This window comes from Cervus canadensis, chromosome 33, assembly GCF_019320065.1.
Source record: "Cervus canadensis isolate Bull #8, Minnesota chromosome 33, ASM1932006v1, whole genome shotgun sequence".
NCBI classification, from domain to species: Eukaryota; Metazoa; Chordata; class Mammalia; order Artiodactyla; family Cervidae; genus Cervus; species Cervus canadensis.
Genome location: NC_057418.1, coordinates 30,924,216 through 30,944,784, shown reverse-complemented (window position 1 = coordinate 30,944,784; position 20,569 = coordinate 30,924,216). Strand labels below are relative to the sequence as shown.

At 56.2% G+C, this 20,569-nt stretch overlaps 2 protein-coding genes across 3 annotated transcripts in view; both read right to left on the bottom strand.

Moving 5' to 3' along the window:
- The window catches only part of SLC22A1 (solute carrier family 22 member 1), a 36,881-nt gene extending 29,499 nt beyond the window's left edge, over positions 1-7,382 (bottom strand). For both annotated transcript variants that reach the window (XM_043457383.1, XM_043457382.1), the window contains exons 1-2: positions 6,874-7,382; positions 806-909 (exon numbers count right to left, since the gene is read on the bottom strand). In XM_043457383.1, coding sequence (XP_043313318.1) covers positions 806-909; positions 6,874-7,269 — 500 coding nt within the window. In that variant the 5' untranslated portion in view covers positions 7,270-7,382. The remainder of the gene's footprint in view (positions 1-805; positions 910-6,873) is intronic.
- A 6,900-nt stretch (positions 7,383-14,282) lies between these two features.
- IGF2R (insulin like growth factor 2 receptor) overlaps positions 14,283-20,569 on the bottom strand; it is a 101,460-nt gene continuing 95,173 nt past the window's right edge. Inside the window, exons 45-48 of the mRNA XM_043456983.1 lie at positions 18,329-18,515; positions 17,701-17,853; positions 16,739-16,808; positions 14,283-16,088 (exon numbers count right to left, since the gene is read on the bottom strand). Coding sequence (XP_043312918.1) covers positions 15,681-16,088; positions 16,739-16,808; positions 17,701-17,853; positions 18,329-18,515 — 818 coding nt within the window. The 3' untranslated portion in view covers positions 14,283-15,680. The remainder of the gene's footprint in view (positions 16,089-16,738; positions 16,809-17,700; positions 17,854-18,328; positions 18,516-20,569) is intronic.

Here is a 20,569-nt window from a genome sequence, read left to right as displayed (position 1 = left end):
TATACCCTGTGACCTCACTCATACGCAAGATTTAAGAAACAAAACAAATATAGCTTCTAAATGACAGTTATCTACTCCTGAAAATAGATACATAAATAGATAAATACTAAAAATATTAGTGACAGAACCATTCACTCTACCTTCTTCCCACATGCAAAGATGATTAACATGCTTTAGGGAAATACTGCGGGGGGCAGGGGGGTGAAGAGCTGTCCACACACAAAAATCCACATCCTCGTCTCTCATCTTCAACCTTCCACTGACACTGTCCTTGCTCACCAACTTCTACATGTTGAACTTCTCTCTGCATTCCTTCTTCTAGCTTATCTCAAATCTGGTTTATCGCTTTAAATACCAATTACTGGTGGCCAATCCTAAATATTGTTCTCCAGCCCAAACCTCATGTATCCAACTGTCTACTTGGCAACTCTTCTCTGTCTCACAGGCTGCTCTGAACACATCTCCACCAAGCTGCAGAGGAGGAGATTCTTGACCCTCTGTCTCAAAAGATAGCCCTGTCCCCCTCTACCCTTTTGCCAGAAGCATAACCCTTGGCTTTGTCCCCCCTTCCTCTGAGCCCCGCATCCCAGCTACACAACCTGCCTGCAGTTTCCACCTCTGAAATCCCCCCAAAACCCCCAGCTTCCTCCATCCTCCTGCCCCACATCATCCAAGGCACTCACTACCATGTCGGGTCTCAACTTCTGCGAAGGTTCCCTCTGGACGCTTCTCCCACCACTGGCCGCTGAAGTCCCTTCTCCCTACGGTGTTGACACTGTGTGTGGTCAGATGCACCTTTACGTACCTGTCTGCGATGTAGCCGACACCCAGAGAGCCCAGGAAGAAGCCCAGGTTCACACAGGACTGAAAGAGGTCCACCTTCCAAGAGTCATCACACACCAGGTTAAACTGCGGGTCGGAGGGGCCAAAACACACAAGACCGTTTGTAAGTTAAACTACGGCTACCATTTTCCCCGCAGAAAATGTCAACACACAACACAAAAATGTGGGGTCCTGGGGTCCCTCACATCCTTTCCTTTCACCACATTTTCATAAGACAAATGCAAGGTTTCTGGGGAATCTCAGGCAGTGTCATTAAATGCCTAATATCTTTATCTTGGGTTTACCCTCAATACGCACTAATTAAAGGGGCTGTTGTCAGGGGCCTCTGATAGTTGTCAAAGGACAGGGCGGCCAAAAGGTAAGGTTTCTAAAGGAAACATGGCAGAGTGATTATCCAAAAATGAAAATGAAGTAAAATAAATACGACGTGTTTCCCAGAATTGATAAAAGCCCTTAATTAAGAAAGCTGAGCACCAAAGAATTGATGCTTTGAACTGTGGTGTTGGAGAAGACTCTTGAGAGTTCCCTGGACTGCAAGGAGATCCAACCAGTCCATCCTAAAGGAAATCAATCCTGAATATTCCTGGGAAGGACTGATGCTGAAGCTGAAACTCCAACACTTTGACCACCTGATGCAAAGAATTGACTCATTGGAAAAGACCCTGATGCTGGGAAAGACTGAAGGCAGGAGGAGAAGGGGACAACAGAGGATGAGATGGTTGGATGGCGTCACCGACTCAATGGACGTGAGTTTGAGTAGGCTCTATGAGTTGCTGACGGACAGGGAAGCCTGGCATGCTGCAGTCCATGGGGTCGCCAAGAGCTGAACATGACTGAGTGACTGAACTGAACTGAATCACATGTTTTATTCCATATTCTACCCAATAATTGTGTGAATTTGTCATGACTGATGGAGCTGTAAGTATCAACATGAGAATTTCTGAGCAAAGACACAGAGGGCAGCTGGTGGGGGCTTCTGGGGAGCAGCCCTATGCAGCCCTGCATGTGGGGGATGGGGGAACCCAGAGGCGGCAGGAGACGCGGAGGGTCCCATGTGCCTGGGAGGAGCTGAGGCAGAAGGACAGAGGCAAAGACAGGAGCCAATCTGCCTGGGCGTTGTTGGGAGTAAGGTTCAGGGCTTGCCCTCCGTGCCTGGCAGATGCATGGTGATACCAACACTCCTGGGTGCTCTGGGAGACCTGAGTGCAGGAGCATCCCCACTTGGAGCCCAGAGGGGCAGAAAGCAGGGAGGCACCCAGGGATGAGACAGAAGCTGGGAGGCGATAGCCGGGGCCCTCACCTCCCCATTTAGCCCAGCACCGGTCAGGACTCATGACTCTGCCCCGCCAGGCAGAGGGGTGTGACCACAAGAATGTCACTTAGCAACTCTGGGCCTCGGTCTCCTGTCTGGAAGGTGTGTGTGGAGCCGGTCCGGTCACCATCACGGAGCGGCTGCGGGCGCTGCAGCGAGACACCATGTGCCCCTGGTTTGGTAAATAACGAACCATTTAACTTTTTAAATGGAGGCTTTACTTTTTGTTTTTCAGTCGCTCAGTCATGTCCAACTCTGTGACCCCAGGGACTGCAGCACGCCAGGCTTCCCTGTCCTTTACTATCTCCTGGGGCTTGCTCAAACCCATGTCCATTGAGTCGGTGATGCCATCCAACCATCTCATCATCTGTCGTCCACTTCTCCTCCTGCCTTCAATCTTTCCCAGCATCAGGGTCTTTTCCAATGAGTCAGTTCATTGCATCAGGTGGCCAAAGTATTGGAGTTTCAGCTTCAATATCAGTCCTTCCAATGAACACCCAGGACTGATCTCCTTTAGGATGGACTGGTTGGATCTCCTTGCAGTCCAAGGGACTCTCAAGAGTCTTCTCCAACACCACAGTTCAAAGCATCAATTCTTCGGCGCTCGGCTTTAAGATGGTCCAACTCTCACTCCAGGTGTTTATTCCCTTGAAAATTCAGCTGAAAGCACACCACCCCAGGGAGTTTTTCCTGCCACTGTTTGGTTTCTCTGCGGCCCTGGGCCCCTGTCAGCAGAACTCGGGGGAGGCCGCTCCTGGGAGTTGTTATCTCGCTGGCCCAGGTCAGCCTCTCCAGCGGCCTCTCTGGAGCTCCCACCCATGTCACCCAGGATGATGTTCTGGGCATACTAGATGTCCCCAAAACCACAGGACAATGGTTTGGGGACGTTTGTTCTACTCTTTGCAATCAGCATCTTTGTAAGATGTCTCTGCCACCCTCCCTGAAATGCCCTGCATACCATCCTGCTCTGGGGGCATACAGAAGCCAGGGAGCTCATGGAACTGGAAGAAGGGGCACCTAGCCTTCCCTGCTGACACCGCCTCCCCTAAGAACTCTGCCCCCAGCTATGCCAAGGGGCTCTGTCTGCAGGCACCTGCTCCCTGCGATCCCAGACCCAGCCACTGCCCCCGGGGCCCCTCTGTGCCCCCAGAAAGACAAGGCTGGCCCCTTAGGGAAGCCCAGGCTTTGCACAGGGGGCGCACGGGATGGGGTGGGGTCTCCTAGGCCAGGTCCCTCCCCTGCTGGGACTTCACTGGGGATTTCTTGGGGGCCAGGCCGTATGGTGGACACGTCCCGTAGAGCAGCAGGCTGGCCAAGCTCACAGGACACAGAGTCACCCAGCGTTCTTGTTAGAATCCAGGTTCCCACGGGTTCCGTCTCAGCAGATCACGGATCGGAATCCAGGTGATCCCAGGGATCAGGTGAGTTGGGAAACCAGCACCCTTCTGCCCCAAATGGACCCTGACCTCTGCCCTCAGGGTGGGGAGGGACGGGAAGCTGGGTGTTCAAAGCGGTCAGCACATCTTCTTCCCTTCAGCCAATTCCAACGTCCAAGGCAAGGCCTTGTTAAAGATTATTTCTGCAGAAATGAATAACCAAGGCGGATTCTGCCCCAAATAAGCTTCAGCTTAGACTGAGAGGAGGAGGCTAAAGTGGTTCTGAAGCAGTGGGAAGGGTGAGTCAGAGGAGGCGCGTTCCGTCCAGGAGAAGCGGTCCTCCACCCCTGAGGGCCCGCGTCTCATCGCCTCCCTCACCTCCAGCTGGATCCCACCCCCAACACGCTAGTGTGTTCCCAGGTGAGCCCTACCCCACAACCCCTCCCCTGTCTCCCCCAGTCCTCCCCAGAGGACTTGGGTCCCCGAGTACCTGGAAGCCCGCTCCCTGTTACCACCGTTGGCCAGTCGGGGCTGTGTCCCCTCCCCAGGACCCCCGCCCAGGCCAGGCTCCCCCACATGCATGAGCTGCTGCTGCCGTGTGTTCCCGCCTCACTGTTCAGGGTCTCAGTCCCCCGGCCTCCCCGGCCAGGACCCTCCGGCAAATCGGGCACCTCCTCCTCCCCACCCCCTTCCAGGTCTGTGTCTCTTTAAATCGATCCTTCTTTCTGACCCTGTGACAGCCACATGGGTCCACAGCCCTGCTAGGGGGCCGTGTCAGCCTCCTCAAGCTCTCCCCACCTCTGGGAAGCCTCCCTTCCACTCCCCACCAGCGCCTGGACCATTCCCAAGGTCCAGCAAGCACCATCTTCTTCCTCTGCCTGAACTGCCACTTGGCACAAAGGTAAGGTTGCCAGTTTTAGAGGAAAAAAAAAAAAATACGGGGTGCCCCTCCAAACTGGAATTTCAGATAAACAACACTTTTTTTTTTTAGTGCAATCATGTCCTCAGCAGTATCTGAATTCCCAGCCTCAGCTGTCAGTATCAAATGTTGTGCAATATCTGGGACCTAATTATCCTAAACAAATATTCGTTGTTTACCCGCAATTCAAATTTAATGGGCGTCCGGCATTTTATCTGGTGACCTGATGTAAGATCTCAGCGCTCTGGCCCAAAGCTGAGCCACCCATTCTGTCCATGACCCCTCTACTGGATTCCAGTCAATTCAACAACTCATTGCTCCCTGAACGTGGTCCCTGCCCCCTCTCCGCCGAGCTTCAGTTCACACTCCCCAGTGCACCCTTTTTCCTCTCCTAGCAGCTCAAAATACTAGCCTGGGTCCCATTCAATACTCCGTCCTAAGGATCTACTGTATATCACAGGGAATTATACTCAATATTTTGTAATAACCTAGAAGGGAAAAGAATCCGAAAAAAAAATAGATATCTATGTATATATAACTGAGTCAAGGAAGTCACATGGTAACCCACTCCAGTATTCTCGCCTGGAGAATCCCACAGACAGAGAGGAGCCTGGTGGGCTACAGTCCATGGGGTTGCAGAAAGTCGGACACGACTGAAGTGACTTAGCCTGGGATGGCATAGCTGAATCACCTTGCCTGAAACTAACACAAGACTGTAAATCAACCATACTCCAATTTAGAAAGCCTGCCACATCCCGCTGGAAGACCCCAGTGGCCGGCTGCATAGCAAGGTCCCCCTCCTTGTCTGGGACACTGATCTTATTCTCACAACCACCACCCCTCCCTCGCTCCCTGGAGACTGCAAACACCTTGAACCTCACAGGCTGCTTCCACGTCCCTCCTGGCATCACACCCAGTGCCAGAACAGAGGAAAAGCTCGGAACACGGTTACTGAGGGGACAGACGGAGGGCTGAATGGATGAATTCTTGCATCCAGCTGATCCTTTCCAAGCAGAGTGTGCCTTAGCCACAGAGAACAATACGTCCCCGTCCAGGTCTGTTTCTAGATTCCCAGCGAGAAGAGTGGCCAGTTCAGCACCCCTGGGAGACGAGTCCTCTAACTGGATGTCTGAGGTTGGAGGATGTCTCAGAGACCAGATGTTTGTGCAAGGGCACCCACACCTGCCCTGCCCCCCAAGACAGAGGGCCGTGGGGCCAGAGGAGAGGACATGGCTTTTCTCCAGCTAGACGTGTGGGGCTCAGGGCATCAGTTTCCCTGTTTCAGGCGAGCAGTTTGCTAACAGACACGCTCTGCACAGTTCCACTCTGTGGCTTCACCAAAAGGCTTCCGTGGAGGCTCAAATGGTAAAGAATCTGCCTGCGATGCAGGAGACCCAGGTTCGATCCCTGGGCCCGGAAGATCCCCTGGAGAAGGGAATGGCTACCCACTCCAGTATTCTGGCCTGGAGAATCCCATGGACAGAGGAGCCTCTCAGGCTACAGTTCATGGGGTTGCAAAGAGTCAGACACCACTGAGCAACTAATGTGTCTAAACTTCTCCTGTGACTTCACCAAGTGACCTTGAGGTCATTTTCCAAGTGCCCATGCTTGTCACAGTATATAACACTTTCCAAAGGGTCCATGAAGGAAAGAACTCTGCTGGCTTCTCAGTGAGATATTCTCAAAGCAAAGGCTCAGATAACCCCCTAACCTATCCAGGCAAGCGCTCTGCCTCCATCCTGCTCTCCTGCGGCCTATGGAGGGGACACCCAGTGCAGCTGGGTGCTGGACACCCAGGGGTGCTGAACCGGCCACTCTCCTGACTTGTCTGATCGGCACCTCTGTGGTCCTCGGCCGACCCCTGGGAAGCAGGTCATCATCATCGTTGGTTTGCTGATGAGGAAACTGAGGCTCAGAGAGGCTGAGTAACCTACACAGCAACACTCAGCCAATTCGGGGCATGGCTGGGACTCAGTCGGACTCCAGGGCAGCTTCCACACCGCCTCAGAGACCAGCGTTGAGCTATCACAGGTCCACAGCTCGTGAATGGAGGGAGGGGGGCTCGCAACTCATGGTGGAGCCGCTGGCCCCCGAGTGGATTCTGCAGGCCCGTGGAGAAGCCAGTGGGGCAGAAAGATGAGGAAGCCAGTCTCCCCGGGGGTTCCCCGTCCAGCAGTCCAGCTCGGCCTGGCAGGCGATGGTCTCTCTGAGCCCCAGTTCCCTCCTCTAACACCCAGAGTGTGCGGAGGATTGAACAAGGGAGGAACGATAGTGCCCGGGATGGAATCTGATACGCCGGGGTTCAGAGAGCACCACCCTGCTCCCTCTTCGCTGATGTGGGGTCGAAACCTGTAGGGTTCGTCATGTTTCCTCTCTGCCCTGAAACCCGCATCATGATCCCCCCGGCGAAGGCCCGCTCTTACCTCAGTCACGATGGAGGAGCCGGGCGTGTCGTACACCCAGCCCTGATCGCAGGGGCCCAGGGGCAGGGGGCTTCCGTTGGCGGCCAGGCCGGCCAGCGGTTCCAGGCAGCCGAGGGAGCTCTGGTTCCAGTCCACCGCGTAGCGGAGGCACTGACCCTCAGGTCCCGGGCCGGGCACTGTGTAGTTGAGTTCCTCCGCCAGGCTCCAGCCGCATCGCCGGCTCAGCTCCACCACCCCGGGGCTCCGGCAGCGGTGGTCCGGGGTGAAGGCCAGGAAGACGATGCCCACGTAGATGGGGGCGAAGGCGGCCGAGAACAGACACAGGATCAGGAAGGCTTGCTTCTGGAACCAGCCGAACTCCCCGACCTGCTCCAGAACATCGTCCACGGTGAGCATGACTGAGCCTCCACGCACATCGCTCTGAGCAGACCACGGCGGCCGCAGAGCCCGGGGTCAGGGTCTTATGTGGGTTTCTCTGCAATGGGCTGGTCTGAAGTCTAATTGCTGTCTAAGCATCTTGGCTTCTACCCCTGGAAGCCAACCAGCTGGAACCAATCTTTCACCCGCAGGGCAGGTTTTGGAAGGGATAGGAGGAGGATGATTGGTCAGACTGCTGGGCTGGGGGAAGTCACCTGGGCTGAGGGCCTGTTTCTTTGGCACTGGGGTTCCCAGAGCCAAGGGAGAGAGCAAAGGTGGCCATGAACCTCCCAGCGGTCTCTTTCAGGCTCTTCCAGAGGGATCCTCTACTTGAAAGCTTTTTTATCATCTAGATAAACAAGGACAGCACACTGGCTGCCAGACTATCGGACCTGCTTCTCATGATGGGGCATCTCAAGCAGAGTGCATCGAGGGTCTGGCCATGGGTGATGGGAGAGCCAAGCTCCCCAAACTGACTCACTGCCCTATGTCCTTGTCCCAGTGTAGAATGACCGCCTTCTTCGGGACCCACAAAGGACTTCTCCTGGCATCACTATGTCTGCAGGCTCCTGGCTGCTGGACCATGACGCACCCACCCTGAATCCCCAGGAAAGTGGGCCACAGGGGCCCTCTGGGCACAGACCCTGGTGGGCTCCCTGGGCAGAGATGCTGGTAGAAAAGATCAAAGGATCGCAGGCAGAGAACACCTTCCCCTCCCCCACCTCAGCCCGGGAGGACACAGAACATTAAGCCTGGGTCCCCCCTCCATGCACGCAAGAGGGACAAATAACAGATGAACGGATACCCGGGTTCCCTCTGGTTCCCGGGACCCTCATCTCTGCTCCGTGGACACGGGGAGCTGGCCCCAAGCCCAGAGGTGCACCAGCTGCTCTGGTGAGACAGGAGGAGCTCTGCCAACCACTTCCCTACGTGGGCTGAGCACCAACTGGGGGTGTGGTGGGAGGGGAGAGGCCGGAGAGGGGGGCAAACCTCCCCAAGGCATCAGCTCGCCCAGGCCAGGCGCTGCCCTTCCTGCCTGAGTGAGATAATGGGAACTGTGTCTTCATCGCCCCTCCCTCTTCTTGGCACAGGGCCCCTGAAACCCTTGACACTTCCTAGGAGTGTCTTCTGTTCAACGAGGTGACTCTGGGTGGGCTTGTGGGTGGCTCCTGGCCATGGGTAAGACCAAGCTATGATTGTGTGCTAGGGGTTTCCCAGGTGGCGCTAGTGGTAAAGAACCTGCCTGCCAGTGCAGGAGACACAGGAGATGCAGGTTCGATCCCTGGGTGGGGAAGGTTCCCCTGGAGAAGGAAATGGCAACCCACTCCAGTGTTCTTGCCTGGAGAATCCCATGGACAGAGGAGCCTGGCGGGCTACAGTCCTTGGGATCGCAAAGAGACTCTGGGTGGGCATCTGCCTGCAGGTAAGACCGAGCTGTGATTAGAGACTAGGAACTTTCAGCCCCATCTCCCCATTCTCTTGAGCAAAAAGGCCTGAAATGGTAGGTCATGGGTCATGCCGATGGGGTAAAGCCTGCATAAGAGCCCCACTACCCGGGTTCAGAGCATCACATCCACACCCCAGGTCCGTGGGGACAGCAGCTCCTCCACCCACCCCCCTCGTCCCCCTCCCCCCACCCTGTGTATCTCCTCTCCCGGCTCCTCCGATGCTTCACCATATTCTCTAATAATCTGGTGGACAAGTCAACATTTCCCTGACTTCTGTGAGCCGCCCTAGCAAATCAGGAGCTTCCCCCGTGGCTCAGTCGGCAAAGAATCCGCCTGCAGTGCAGGAGACCCAGGTTTGATCCCTGGGTCAGGAAGATCCCCTGGAGAAGGAAACAGCAACCCACTCCAGCATTCTTGCCTGGAGAATCCCATGGACAGAGGAGCCTGGAGGGCTACAGTCCACGGGGTCACAGAGAATTGGACATAAACTGCAGGTAACACTTTCTAGCAAATCAGTTGACTCCAAAGAGGGAAGAGGTCAGAGGACCCTGATCTGTAGCCAAGTCGGGCAGAATTGTGGGTCACCTGGGGCCCTAATCGTGACTGGCATCCGAGGGGGGACGGTCTTGTGGGACCGAGCCCTTAACCGGTGGGGTCTGAGACTCTCTCCAGGCTGATGATGTCAGAAGTCGGTTAAACTGTGGGACACCTGGCTGGCATCGCAGACTAGTGCCTGGTGTGGGCAAAACCCCCATATTCAGTGACCCTAAGTGAAGTGTCCTGAGAGAGTAGTGAGGAGGACTCACGGGAGAAAGGAGTCCAGGGTTTTCCTACACACGAGGAGGTCACTGCGTTTCTCCACCACAAGCAGCCCTGAACGCTCGGGCTCCCCGGCCTCGAGTCCTCCAGACGGTTTCACTGTTCTGAAACCTTGTCCAAGAGATCCTGGCTTGGCCCTCAGCTACCCACCACCCTGCCCTACTAAGGAACCCACCCACCCACACCCTCCCTGCAAACTAGAGCGCCTGCGGTCTGCCAGGCTCCGCTCTTGGCAGGGAGAACAGAGCTGTGAACAGAGGAACCAGCCTCTCAGGGTAGAGATCTGAGCTCAGCGAGGGAAGTGTGGAGACGGTGTCTTCGCAGGTGGGGAGCGCGATGGAGATCTCGAGCAGGAAGGGGTGGGGGGCTGCAGCCTTAAGAACCAGCGGTCAGAGGTGGCCTCTGGGACGCTGAGCCTCGAGGGAAGCCGGAGGCCGAGCTCTGGCAGGTAGGAACTGGAGGACAAACGTTCCAGAGAGAGGAAAAACCTGAGGCCGGGCAGGCTGAGCGAGGAGGCCCGTGGGGCAGCCTCAGAGCCAAGCCAAGGGAGCAGGACTGAGGCCAGAGGGGTCTCAGGCCCAGATAAAGGGCCCCGTGGGACCGGGGCTTCACCCGGCGGCAAGGGCAGCCCCCGAAGGGCGTCTGAGCCAAGCACGGGGGAAGCTGCCACTGCCTCGCTGGGCCCTGGGGGCTGGACAGGGCGGCACCAGCAGGGCTGGAGAGAAACGCACTCAGGGTCTGATTGCAGGTGGAGGTGGGAGGATGTGCTGATGGCCTGGATGTGGGGTGTGAGGGCCAGCAAGGGGTCCAGAGGCGCCAGGCGTTTGGCCCCAGCCTCTGGGAGGACGGCCTTCCCTTGACCGAGGGGATGGGAGACGTCCACAGAGCGTGTGGACAGCACACGGGCGGGGAGGGGCTTCGGAGTCGTTCAGAGCCCACCTCCATCAGTACACACACATCTGCTAGGCCTTAACATTCATGCCTGTAAAATGGGCCCACACTCACCCTCCCTCCTGCCCAGGGTGTGGCCGAGCGGATCAGGGAAGCCTGGGGCGGAGGGTGAGCTTTTCCGCAGAGGGCCCAGTGGTACGTGCCTGGGTGGAGAGGCCCTTCTGGGCCGTCTGGTCTCTGAAGGGGCTTCCCCTTCAGTCCAAGTGTTACCACCACCCTGGATGAGACCTAAATGAAGGCACGTGCGTTCTGGCTCCCCGGAGAGTTTCATTTAGGGACACGGAAAGTTTTAGTTTCATCTCATTGTCCCGTGTCGTGTGATATCCTTATTTTCGTCAACCATTTTTCAGTACCGTGGTATTTACTGAAAAAAATCTGCGTCTAGGTGGATCCATGCAGTTCAAACCTGTGCTGCTCAAGGGTCAACTGCGCTTCAGCATCAGGGCTGAGGGTCGGTTTCTTGGGGACTGTGACCCCAAGGAGAATGGTGTTGGGGGGACCCAAATGGTGGGGGCAGGGCGCAAAGCCTTCCTCTGGGGAGGGCAGGTGGGAAGCAGACAGTGCCCATTTGGCCATGGTCACTGTTAACCATCTGTGTGCCCTTGCAGAGTCCACCACGACCCTGCTCCATGGGACCGTCCGGGGAACAACAGAGCCCCGCCCACCGTGACAGCATCCCCAGCGGACGGTCCACACACTCCCAGGTCCCAGGACCACCATGTGCCGCCCCTCATCTAGGAGACTCACCGGCCACGCTCCCTACTCTAACTTCACGAGCACTCAGCCATCTCTCCTTCGAAAGACCTTCCTAGAGGCCTCGTACCAAGAAAGGCCATTTCCCTTTAAATTCAGCCTTTTCCAAACTTTCTTGAACCTAACTCCTCTCCAATGTTTGCAGAACCTCTGTCAAAAACCACACAGATCAAGTGTTCCGTGCGGGGGGGCCCTTTGGGGAGCGCGGCTCTAGGAGACAATGCATCAGTCAAAACGTGCTCTTCAAGGCTGACTTCTTTCATCCTGAGCCCCCTCCCCGGTGCTTGCAGCAGGATTCCGAAAGCCACGAGGTGGGCAGAGTGGGACAGCAGTGGGGTGGGCAAGGCCGGCCCCAAGGGGAGGGCACCCGTCAGGGGTGGCAGAGGGTGATCGTGGATGAGGAGGGCAACCTCACATCAAGGTCACGGAAGTCAAAGACCAACCTCCCCGATGGAGGGAAACTCAAGACAGGGCAAGTGAATGGGGGCAGGATTCTGAGTGGGGTCCTCTCAGCAAAAAGTGTTGCCATGACAACCAGCCGATGGGAGGCACCACAGCTCGAGGGTCCATGTTGTGTGTTGTTTGGGGGGCTGGGGGGGGGGGCGTGGTGACATCCCAAGGCATCAGGGAGGCAGTTCACTCTCACATGATTCAGGGAATAAAGTTCTTTGCCCTGTATGTTTCATCAATTTCATTTCTTTAATCTAAAGCCAAGGGTCACAGGGCCTGCCTGGGACCCGCCCCTCACGGCGCCCGCCCCCCGTGACTCAGCACTGCTCTGGGGACGTGAGGCCGGCTCCTAGGATGCTTCCTCCAGGGGGGTGTCCAGAGCCACTGCCAGGTGACCCCCCTATATGCTCACCCTGTCCAGGGGTGATGGGACCATTTGTTCAATTCTGTTTTCCTCCAACTCTGTATCCAAATTAACAGTATAAATAAACTTTATTGAACTTGATTCACCAACTGCTCAAAACACAAAACAGCCTAAGAAGAAAGGGAGTGAAAGTTGTTCAGTCGTGTCCAACTCTTCACGATCCCATGGACTGTACAGATCCCTGGAATTCTCCAGGCCAGAATACTGGAGTGGGTAGCCTTTCCCTTCTCCAGGGGATCTTCCTAACCCAGGGATCGAACCCAGGTCTCCCACATTGCAGGCATATTCTTTACCAGCTGAGCCACAAGGGAAGCCCAAGAATACTGGAGTGGGTAGCCAATCCCTTCTCCAGGGTATCTTCCCGACCTGGGAATCAAACTTGGGTCTCCTGCATTGCAGGCAGATTCTTTACCGACTGAGCTATCAGGGAAGCCCATAGCTCATTACCAGGAGGAAGCAAAGAAATGTGAGTAATAACTCACAGCTTGACTCTGACCTTCCCCTGCATCTTTAGGGAAAACAGTTCACTTCCCCCAGGACTGGAATGACAGAGACTGTCACGGGGCTCTTCAAGCTCCATGACAATGCTGCGGCCTTAGCTCCCCAGCACCTCTGGCCACTCTGTCCCCAAACACCCGGCTCCCTACCTTGGGGTCCACGTAGCCCAGAGAGGCACCGCAGGACTGCCCTGCCCGGGATTCATGCAGTGACCCATCCCCAAGGGACGCATAGCACTCTCAGCCACCCTTGAGCTGCCAACTCCCCGTCGGCCAAGAAGTCATGTCCCGCCGGGTCGTGGGGGTTCTCCAAAGCTGGTGAAGGGGTTTCTAATCCATCTAACCTGGCCCCCACCCCAAGGCACACTGCCTGCTGGTGACCTGACCCCTGGAGGAAAGGTAAGACCTCCATGCCCACTTCTTGAACTGGTGCAAAGGGACGGAAGAATTCCTTCTAGATGTTCCCCTGGGGTGGCCATTGACCTCCCTGAAGGTGGCCGTGGCCAGCGTGTCACAGGTTGCTGGTTAGCAGGCAGCTGCATCTAGAAAGCTCTGGGTGGGAGCCAGGTCTCCACTCTCCCATGGATTTTCCTGGGCACAGAGTTTGCCTATATTGTCCTGACCCTCCACTTATCCCAGCCCCCCATCAATTCAACACACAGTCTCAACAAAGGTGGGGCTTAAAATCTTGGTTAAAAGGAAACTAAATTAGACTCGTCAAAGGTTGTAATTCTTACTTGCTGTCAGGGAACATTTTCCTAAACTTCCTATGACCACAGCTGGCACAGACTGTCAGTCTATTTGCAGGGGCTCAGGGGAAGAGATTACTGAGGTGCTCAAGAAAACAGCGTGAGCGAATACCTCACACGCGTGGTCACTTCCCCATCGCCCTGCGGCCGGCACGAGCTGACCACCAGGGCAGATGGCCTGAGGCGCCGATGAAGGGTCATCAAGTTCACCCACAGGGCCCGCGAGTGCCCCTCTGGGCAGAGATGGCTCCTGTGTCTCAGTGAAAAGAGGTGGCTTGGACAACGGTTCCCTGGACACAGCATCCAAGAACCAGCAACTGCGGGCTCACAACGTAAACCTTTGTAAGACCCCGGAGTGTCCATCTCGGGAGAGATGCTGTAAAGCCATCAAGAGGAGAACAGTCACTCCAATTGGAAATAATCAGAAAACAAGCAGAAAGGAAGGACGCTGACTCCGATAAGTCTACAGTCAGACATCATACCCCCTGCTCGACCTGTCTTCATAGTAACATCCAGGAAGCTCTCGTTACCAGCTGGTCATTTCAGGTGGAAACCAGATTCATGCAAGAGAAGCCCCCCTCACTGCCCCATGTAAGCCTGGGCTGTGTACCAGGATCATGGGATCTGCACTCGCAGTGGCTGTTTTGATAAAAAATAAATAAACATCCTGAGGTCTGCTTTCTCGGAAGGAGGAAGAACCAGGTGTGGGTGAAGCTGACAGAGGCCCCCATGGGCCTTGAGTGAGTATCTACACTCGGGGAGACTCGGGGAGACTTGTGAGGGGTCGGCCGACACCTGGACACGACTGTCTCTGGAATGCGACAGGAGGCGCAGAGAGGGTATCGGACGCAGCAGTGAACTCGGGGGCTTTTCACTCAAGGGGAGAAAGCAGGACCACTCATTTAATAATTTATCTTTTATTCAAATCGTTGAATACTTTATATTACAGTAAATTTGATTGGAAAAAAAATGAAGAAAGAAATCAGTTTTTAAAAATACACTCATGTTGAAATCAAAGAAGCTAGCCAAACGGGAGTACAAACCCAGGAACCCTGCGGGTTGGTTGGCTTTCCAGGATATGAATACCACTGAGTCTATATACAGCTCTATAAATGCCAGAAAAGTCATTCGTTAAACACTTCAGAGAAAGGCGCCAACAGCCGGGGAAGGACAGCGGTCCCCCCTCCCATCCTGCAGACCGGGCAGCCGGTCTCGGCGGTGCCCGGGGCGGGAACCCAAGTGCAAGGCTGGGGGCGAGAGCCTGGCCCACTGGCTTTCATGCAACTTCCGTGAGTCACGCACTGTGCAAATTAAGGCTTCTTATAGGTCAAATGGTCGATAGACACTTTTTTGTTTTTTTCTTAAAAAAATAAGCACAGTAAAGGTGGTATCATGAGAACCTGAAGAGGTGAGACCTACACCCCAAGTCTGGAAAAAAGTCTGACATCTCAACTCCATTCTCTCACTCATGCGCGCACATAGGCACATGCGCGCATGCACACACACACACACACACACACACACACACACATCAATCTTTGGGTGGGTTGTTTGACTTCACCAGCTGGCGAGAGAAATACTGATAAGTGTGCTCTCTGCACCTGGGATCGAAGACATCATGCAAAAAACAAAAGCTGCAGCTGTTACTGACTCGGGAGGCAGAGAGCGGGCGGCCCCCTCCACAGCCCAGGCAACTGGGGACCCACGCAAGTGCGCACGCACGCGTGTGCCCTGACGCCACAGAAGCAAAAGGGAGAAGAGAGAGTGGTGGAGTCTAACTGAGAGGATACATCGTGGACCAGTTCAAAGCGTCCAAGCGCGCCCACAGCCTCCCCCCGCTTAAAGATGGACAGGAAAGGTTACCCCCCTGCCGGCAGGAAAGAACTGTTGGTGGTTTTTTTTTTGTTTTTTTTTTTGTTTTTCCTTTTTCGCAAACCTGAGTAATTGTCAAAAGTCAATAAATAGGAGGAGAGAATTAAATGCTAAAATATAATGATCAAATACCCTACAGGGCCTAAAGCAGCAAGGGTCTTCCTCAAACGCAGCCCTCGGTTCCGAGAGGCGTCTGGCCCTGGCACCTTGGCAAGCGCACGTGGCCAAGCTCAAGGCCAGGACTGGGGACAAACCCAGGGCAGGCACCGCCGTCAGCGGCTGCGCCTCCTCCCCGCACCCACGGAGAGGGGCGCCCCTCCTCCCTCACCACCAACACTCTTCCCTTTTTTGAACAGTTTTCGTTAAAGGCCAAGGACAGAAGCATCACGGAGTCCGTCAGGTTTGGTCGGAGCCGGCGCGCGCGAGCCTAGACATGCAGGAGGTCTTCGTCGCTGTCATCATGGAAGGTGCTCATGGGCGTGGCCGCCGCGCGGGGCCGCCCCCGGCGCGCCGGCTCCCCCCGCACCAGCCCCAGCCGGTCATCCACCCGCGGGGGCAGGGGCACCTTCCTGGGCAGGGGCCGCAGTGGGGGGCCGCCCTCGGCGCCAGGCACCCGGGCCGGGGGCTGCACCTTCACCTCGGGGAGGGTCAGGACCTCATCCTCACTGTCCTGCTCGTCGCCGTGCAGGGCAGTGAGCGCGTCGGCGGCCTTCACCGACTTTGTGGTGACGTGGCCATTCTCCTGGCCATCCTTCCCGGGCCGTGGCGCCGGCGGCTGGATCTCCTCCATCAGCCACTCGGTCTCGTTCTCGTCCGCCTCTTCCTCCTTGTTCACCTGCCAGGATACCGCAGGGACTGTGGGCCCACCCAAGACCTTGTCTGACCACCCCGCTGAAACCCGCAGGTCACAGGACCCCCAGCAGGGAGAGGAAGGGGAAGGCGGCAAGCGCCAGCTCCTGCTGAGATCTGACCGAGGCAGACAGGGTCAGGGACTCAGGGACCGGCCCCTCCGCTCCAGGAGCCCTCTGGGGTAGAGAGACATGCAGCAGGTGAGGGGAGCCACGTGGACGACACCACGTGGATGTGCGCTTGAGGGAGACCTTCTAGAAAGCAGCTGGCAGGACAATCAAGAGCCAGGAGTGCATTTACGCCACCTGGGCTCAATTGCTAGAAACTCCACCAAAGGAAATCGTCCAAATGCCAGAGACACGCAATTTTCATTGCCGTGTTTTCTGCAGAAGTAGAAACGATCTGAATATTAAATGCCACAAGAAATTAGCTGCAATCACAATGAGAAAACCTTGAAGAAGAAAGGACAAAGAATGTGTTCAGGTTGACAGCAACCAGAGACAGTTTCCCCTTTGTGTGTTTCGAAAGGCCTGCAATATGGTTTCCTTGCAGCCACTGGCCAACATCGGAATGACACATGGACCCTGTGTGTGTCTGGGGGGTCGGGGAGCCGCCAGAGGCCTCGGCAGGCCTTACCTTTGAGTACTTGTATGACACGTTCGCGCTCCGGCGGCAGCAGTTGGTGAGCCTGCTCATCACCATCTCCCTGGAAAGGGGGTTCCAGTTACTCCAGGCTGGAGCCGCCCTGCCCCGGACCCCCCCCTTGCCCCCCTTGCCCTCTTTGCTTGCTGTGTCCACTCAAGCACACGCTCCCTCAACCCGCAACAGCAGGGCTGGGAGCCAAGTCAGAGGAAGGCTATGGAATCAGGAGAAGCAGATTCAAGCCCGGTATGCAAAGACACACTCTGCCTCTGCAGTGTTAACAGAGATCAGAGTGAGTTACTGCATACCTCTGCACCTGCTTTTCCACATGCGGATGGAATGAGCCCACACCTCCCCGCCACCCCAGGGCTGTGCTGAGATTATCGGGCTGAGTGGTGAACCCAGGGCCAGGTCACATCCAGACCTCCTGCCCGATTCCTGTGTCTGGATGACGGCTTCTGGGGCCGGGGTAGTGGCGATCAGCACTTTCCGACCCTCTCATTTGCCTCTAGATCGGTGGGCAGGTGAGGGGGGAGACAGGGAGCCCCAGAGCTGGCCCATCCCTGCCCTTGGGACAGGGCTGGCCACACGCAGAGCCCTGAGCCTCGTTCATGGGTGACGTGAAACCCGCTGGACAGTCACGCTGCCCTGCCCGTGAGTGACAAGACCTTTCACCCCACAAAGGGGAAACTATGGATGGGGGTGAGGTCACAGCCGGCACCTCGTAAATGCTCCCCTCTTTAGGGCAGGGGTCAGTCGATCAGAAGGTGGTCAGCTCATGTGGGGACATGTGCAGTGAGCCATGTCCTGGGAACAGGGCGGGGTCAGGCTGAGGCCCACGGGGCGTCTGGCCGCGTGACCTGACAGCTCAGACGCAGGGGCAGTCACCGCAGGAAAAGAGGAAGCCGGGGCCAGCTCCGCGCCTCCGGCCTGGCCCCCCGCCCTCCCCTGCTTACCGACGCTCCTTCTTGTGCAGCAGCAGGGTGAGCAGGCAGCCGGTGAGCGCCACCAGCAGCAGGCTGAGCACCGCCCCGACCGCCTGGCTGCGCTCCGAGAGCCCCTTGTGCTCCTGGGCGTCGTCCCCCGCGCTCTCCCCGTCTAAGCTTGCCCTGCAGGGAGACCGCGGCGCTCAGCCCCCGCCCAGCGAGGTGAGGCCCGGCCCAGCCCGGCCGGGAGCTGACTGCACACCCACACCCACACCCAGGAAGACACGAGCCACCAGCTGGGAGAAACCCCGCGGGCACACCCCTCTGCTGACGAGACTGAGGAGGAGGAGGATCGGGGAAGGCGGAAAGACACTGCCTCGACGAGGAGAGCTGGTTTGGGGAACACGCGCTCACTCCCACCCCCACCCCGGCCTCGCTGACCCTGCTGCGGGGCCCCAAGGGCACAGAGGCCCTTCTGGAGCAGAGACTTAGGGGGACACACCAGCCACCCTGGTCTTCCAGGACCATGACTCTCTGCTCTGGGAAGACACAGGGTCACAACCCAGGCAACACCTTCTCCCTCGCAACAACTCATCTCGGGACACAGCCTGGGTGCTCTGGGGCTGGGGGGGACACTGTGGGCCAGCACCCCACTTACCCCAGTGGACACACGGCAGAGGTGTACCAGGAGAAGAGGTACTGGCAGTCGGCGGTCTCGTGGCTGAACTCGGGGATCCCGTCCTTCACCAGGGGGTCACAGTGGAAGAAGATGGTGGAGGACACAGACTTCGTCTTGTCTTTTCCACACTTGGAGGACGAGGTGAACACCACATCCAGGTCGCCATCTGTCAAAAAGGCAGGCACACACACAGGCACAGCACCGTTAACACGGGTGCCTCAACAGCGGTCTAAGTTTACCTCTCCATCATCTGTGAAAGGTCTGCAGAGACTTAAAATCAGATGGAGGGTCCTTCATCTCATGTCCCAGATGAGGTCTTCTGGGAGCTCACACTCAATATGGCGCCCCCGCCCTAAGTCAGGAAGCGGGAGAGACTTGAACCTTGCCCTAAGACAGGTCTGGCCCTTGTCGTCAGCAAACAACATGATGTGGAGTGGGGGCTGCCCACGTCTCAGTCCACCTGGACATTGGGGTTGACCATGATGGCAACCAATCAACAAGCAAATCAGTCAACCAACCAAGCAACTAACCAACCAGCCAGTCAACCAACCCACTAACCAGTCAATCAACCACTAATCAACAAACCAGCCAACTAGTCAACCAACCAACCAGTCAACCAACCACTAACCAACCAGTCAACCAACCAACCAACTAGTCAGTCAACCAACCAACCAACCAATTAACCAGTCAACCAACCAGTCAGCAAACCAACTAAAAACCTGACTGATCAGGCAAGCACACACGATGAAGAATCAATGAACCCCGGACACGGAGTCACAGGTGGGCCTCCCCGGTCAGCTTCTGAGCTTCCGCGCGTGTTGTCACACATCTGTACCATCACACATTTATACGTAACACCTCCTGAGTCCACGGGGAGAAGACACCAGAAGCGTCTGGCTCCCTCCTGGACTTCACCCCACGGTGCCTCTCCCACTGGCTGGTTTTAATTTATATCCTTTCACGGTAATAAACTGCAAGCACGACTAAGACAGCTCTTCGTAGTGAGTCTCTTCCTAACGAACTATCACACCTGAGGAGCGCCCCCTGAACGTGCAGCTGGTGTGAGACGTGAAGGGACCCATGCAGACCCTGCCTCGTGAGGACAGCTTGGCGGCCGGTTCGCCGTCGGCCCCGCTAGAGGGCCAGGGGACCCCTGGGGGTCCTCACTCGTACGTAGCCGGCTGAGCCACGACCCGTGAGGTCTGCCCCACAGGCTGGAGTGTGGACACAAACCCATGAGCTGGTGAGGAGCCAAGGTGGTAACACCTAACCTCAGCCAGAGACGGGCCTGGAGGCCTTCCGCCCTCACCCTCTCGAATGAATGCAGACGCGTGGTGGGGTGGGATTAACCTGCATTTCTTCCTGATACGTGGACAAAGGTCTTAAAACCAAACCTATTTCCTACTGCTGGTGAGTGGAGTGAAAAGGTATGAAAAGGATTTAATTAGCCAAGAATAAATGCACACACACAGAGGTATGCATGTACACACACACACGCACGCACGCTCTCTAAGCCCGGGGACTGCAGGAGGCCAACTAGACTAGACATAGGCCTTACAGACATAAGGTTCTCAGCCTGGTAACTGGGCCTCTGACCAGGGCTGCGGCGTGGAGCTGGACCGCTGCAGACACACCAGCGGCAGGGCCCCTGGGTGAGAGAAGGGAGCCCCGCGCTGGGTGTGGCAGTGGGGAAGTGGGGTGGGGGTGGGCAGGCCGAGGTGGGCCAGCAGGAAGGCCCGAAGAGAGGTGGCAGGGTGCCTGCAGGTGTCCTTGATGGGGAGGTGTGGACACGAGCCAGGCTGACCCGGCAGGACTCTGCAGAGCTCCAGTGGGCACTGCCAAGCACAGAGACTGGCTTATTTAGCTACGCATGGAAACTTCTCTGAGACTCCACCTACTCAGGAAGCAGCTACCCACCCCCTTCCTCTCGGGGAATCGCTCAGCAGCCCTTTGAGGTCAAAAGTCAGCTGGTTTTGTAAACACATTTAACTGTTTAAAAAAAAAAAAAAAAGCAAGTTCATTCACCTGGTTCAAAAATCAAACCATGAAATGGTTTACAGAGGAAGACTAGCTGTCGAAAACAAAAATGCACGAGCTGCCTCCTGGAAATATTCTTCCCAGGTCAAGAAAGAATTAGGAAAGAAATGGGTGAGGGGGACAAGGAGGTACAAACGTCCAGTTACAAAAAAGGAGTGTACATATGAAGTGCAGAGTGTGGGA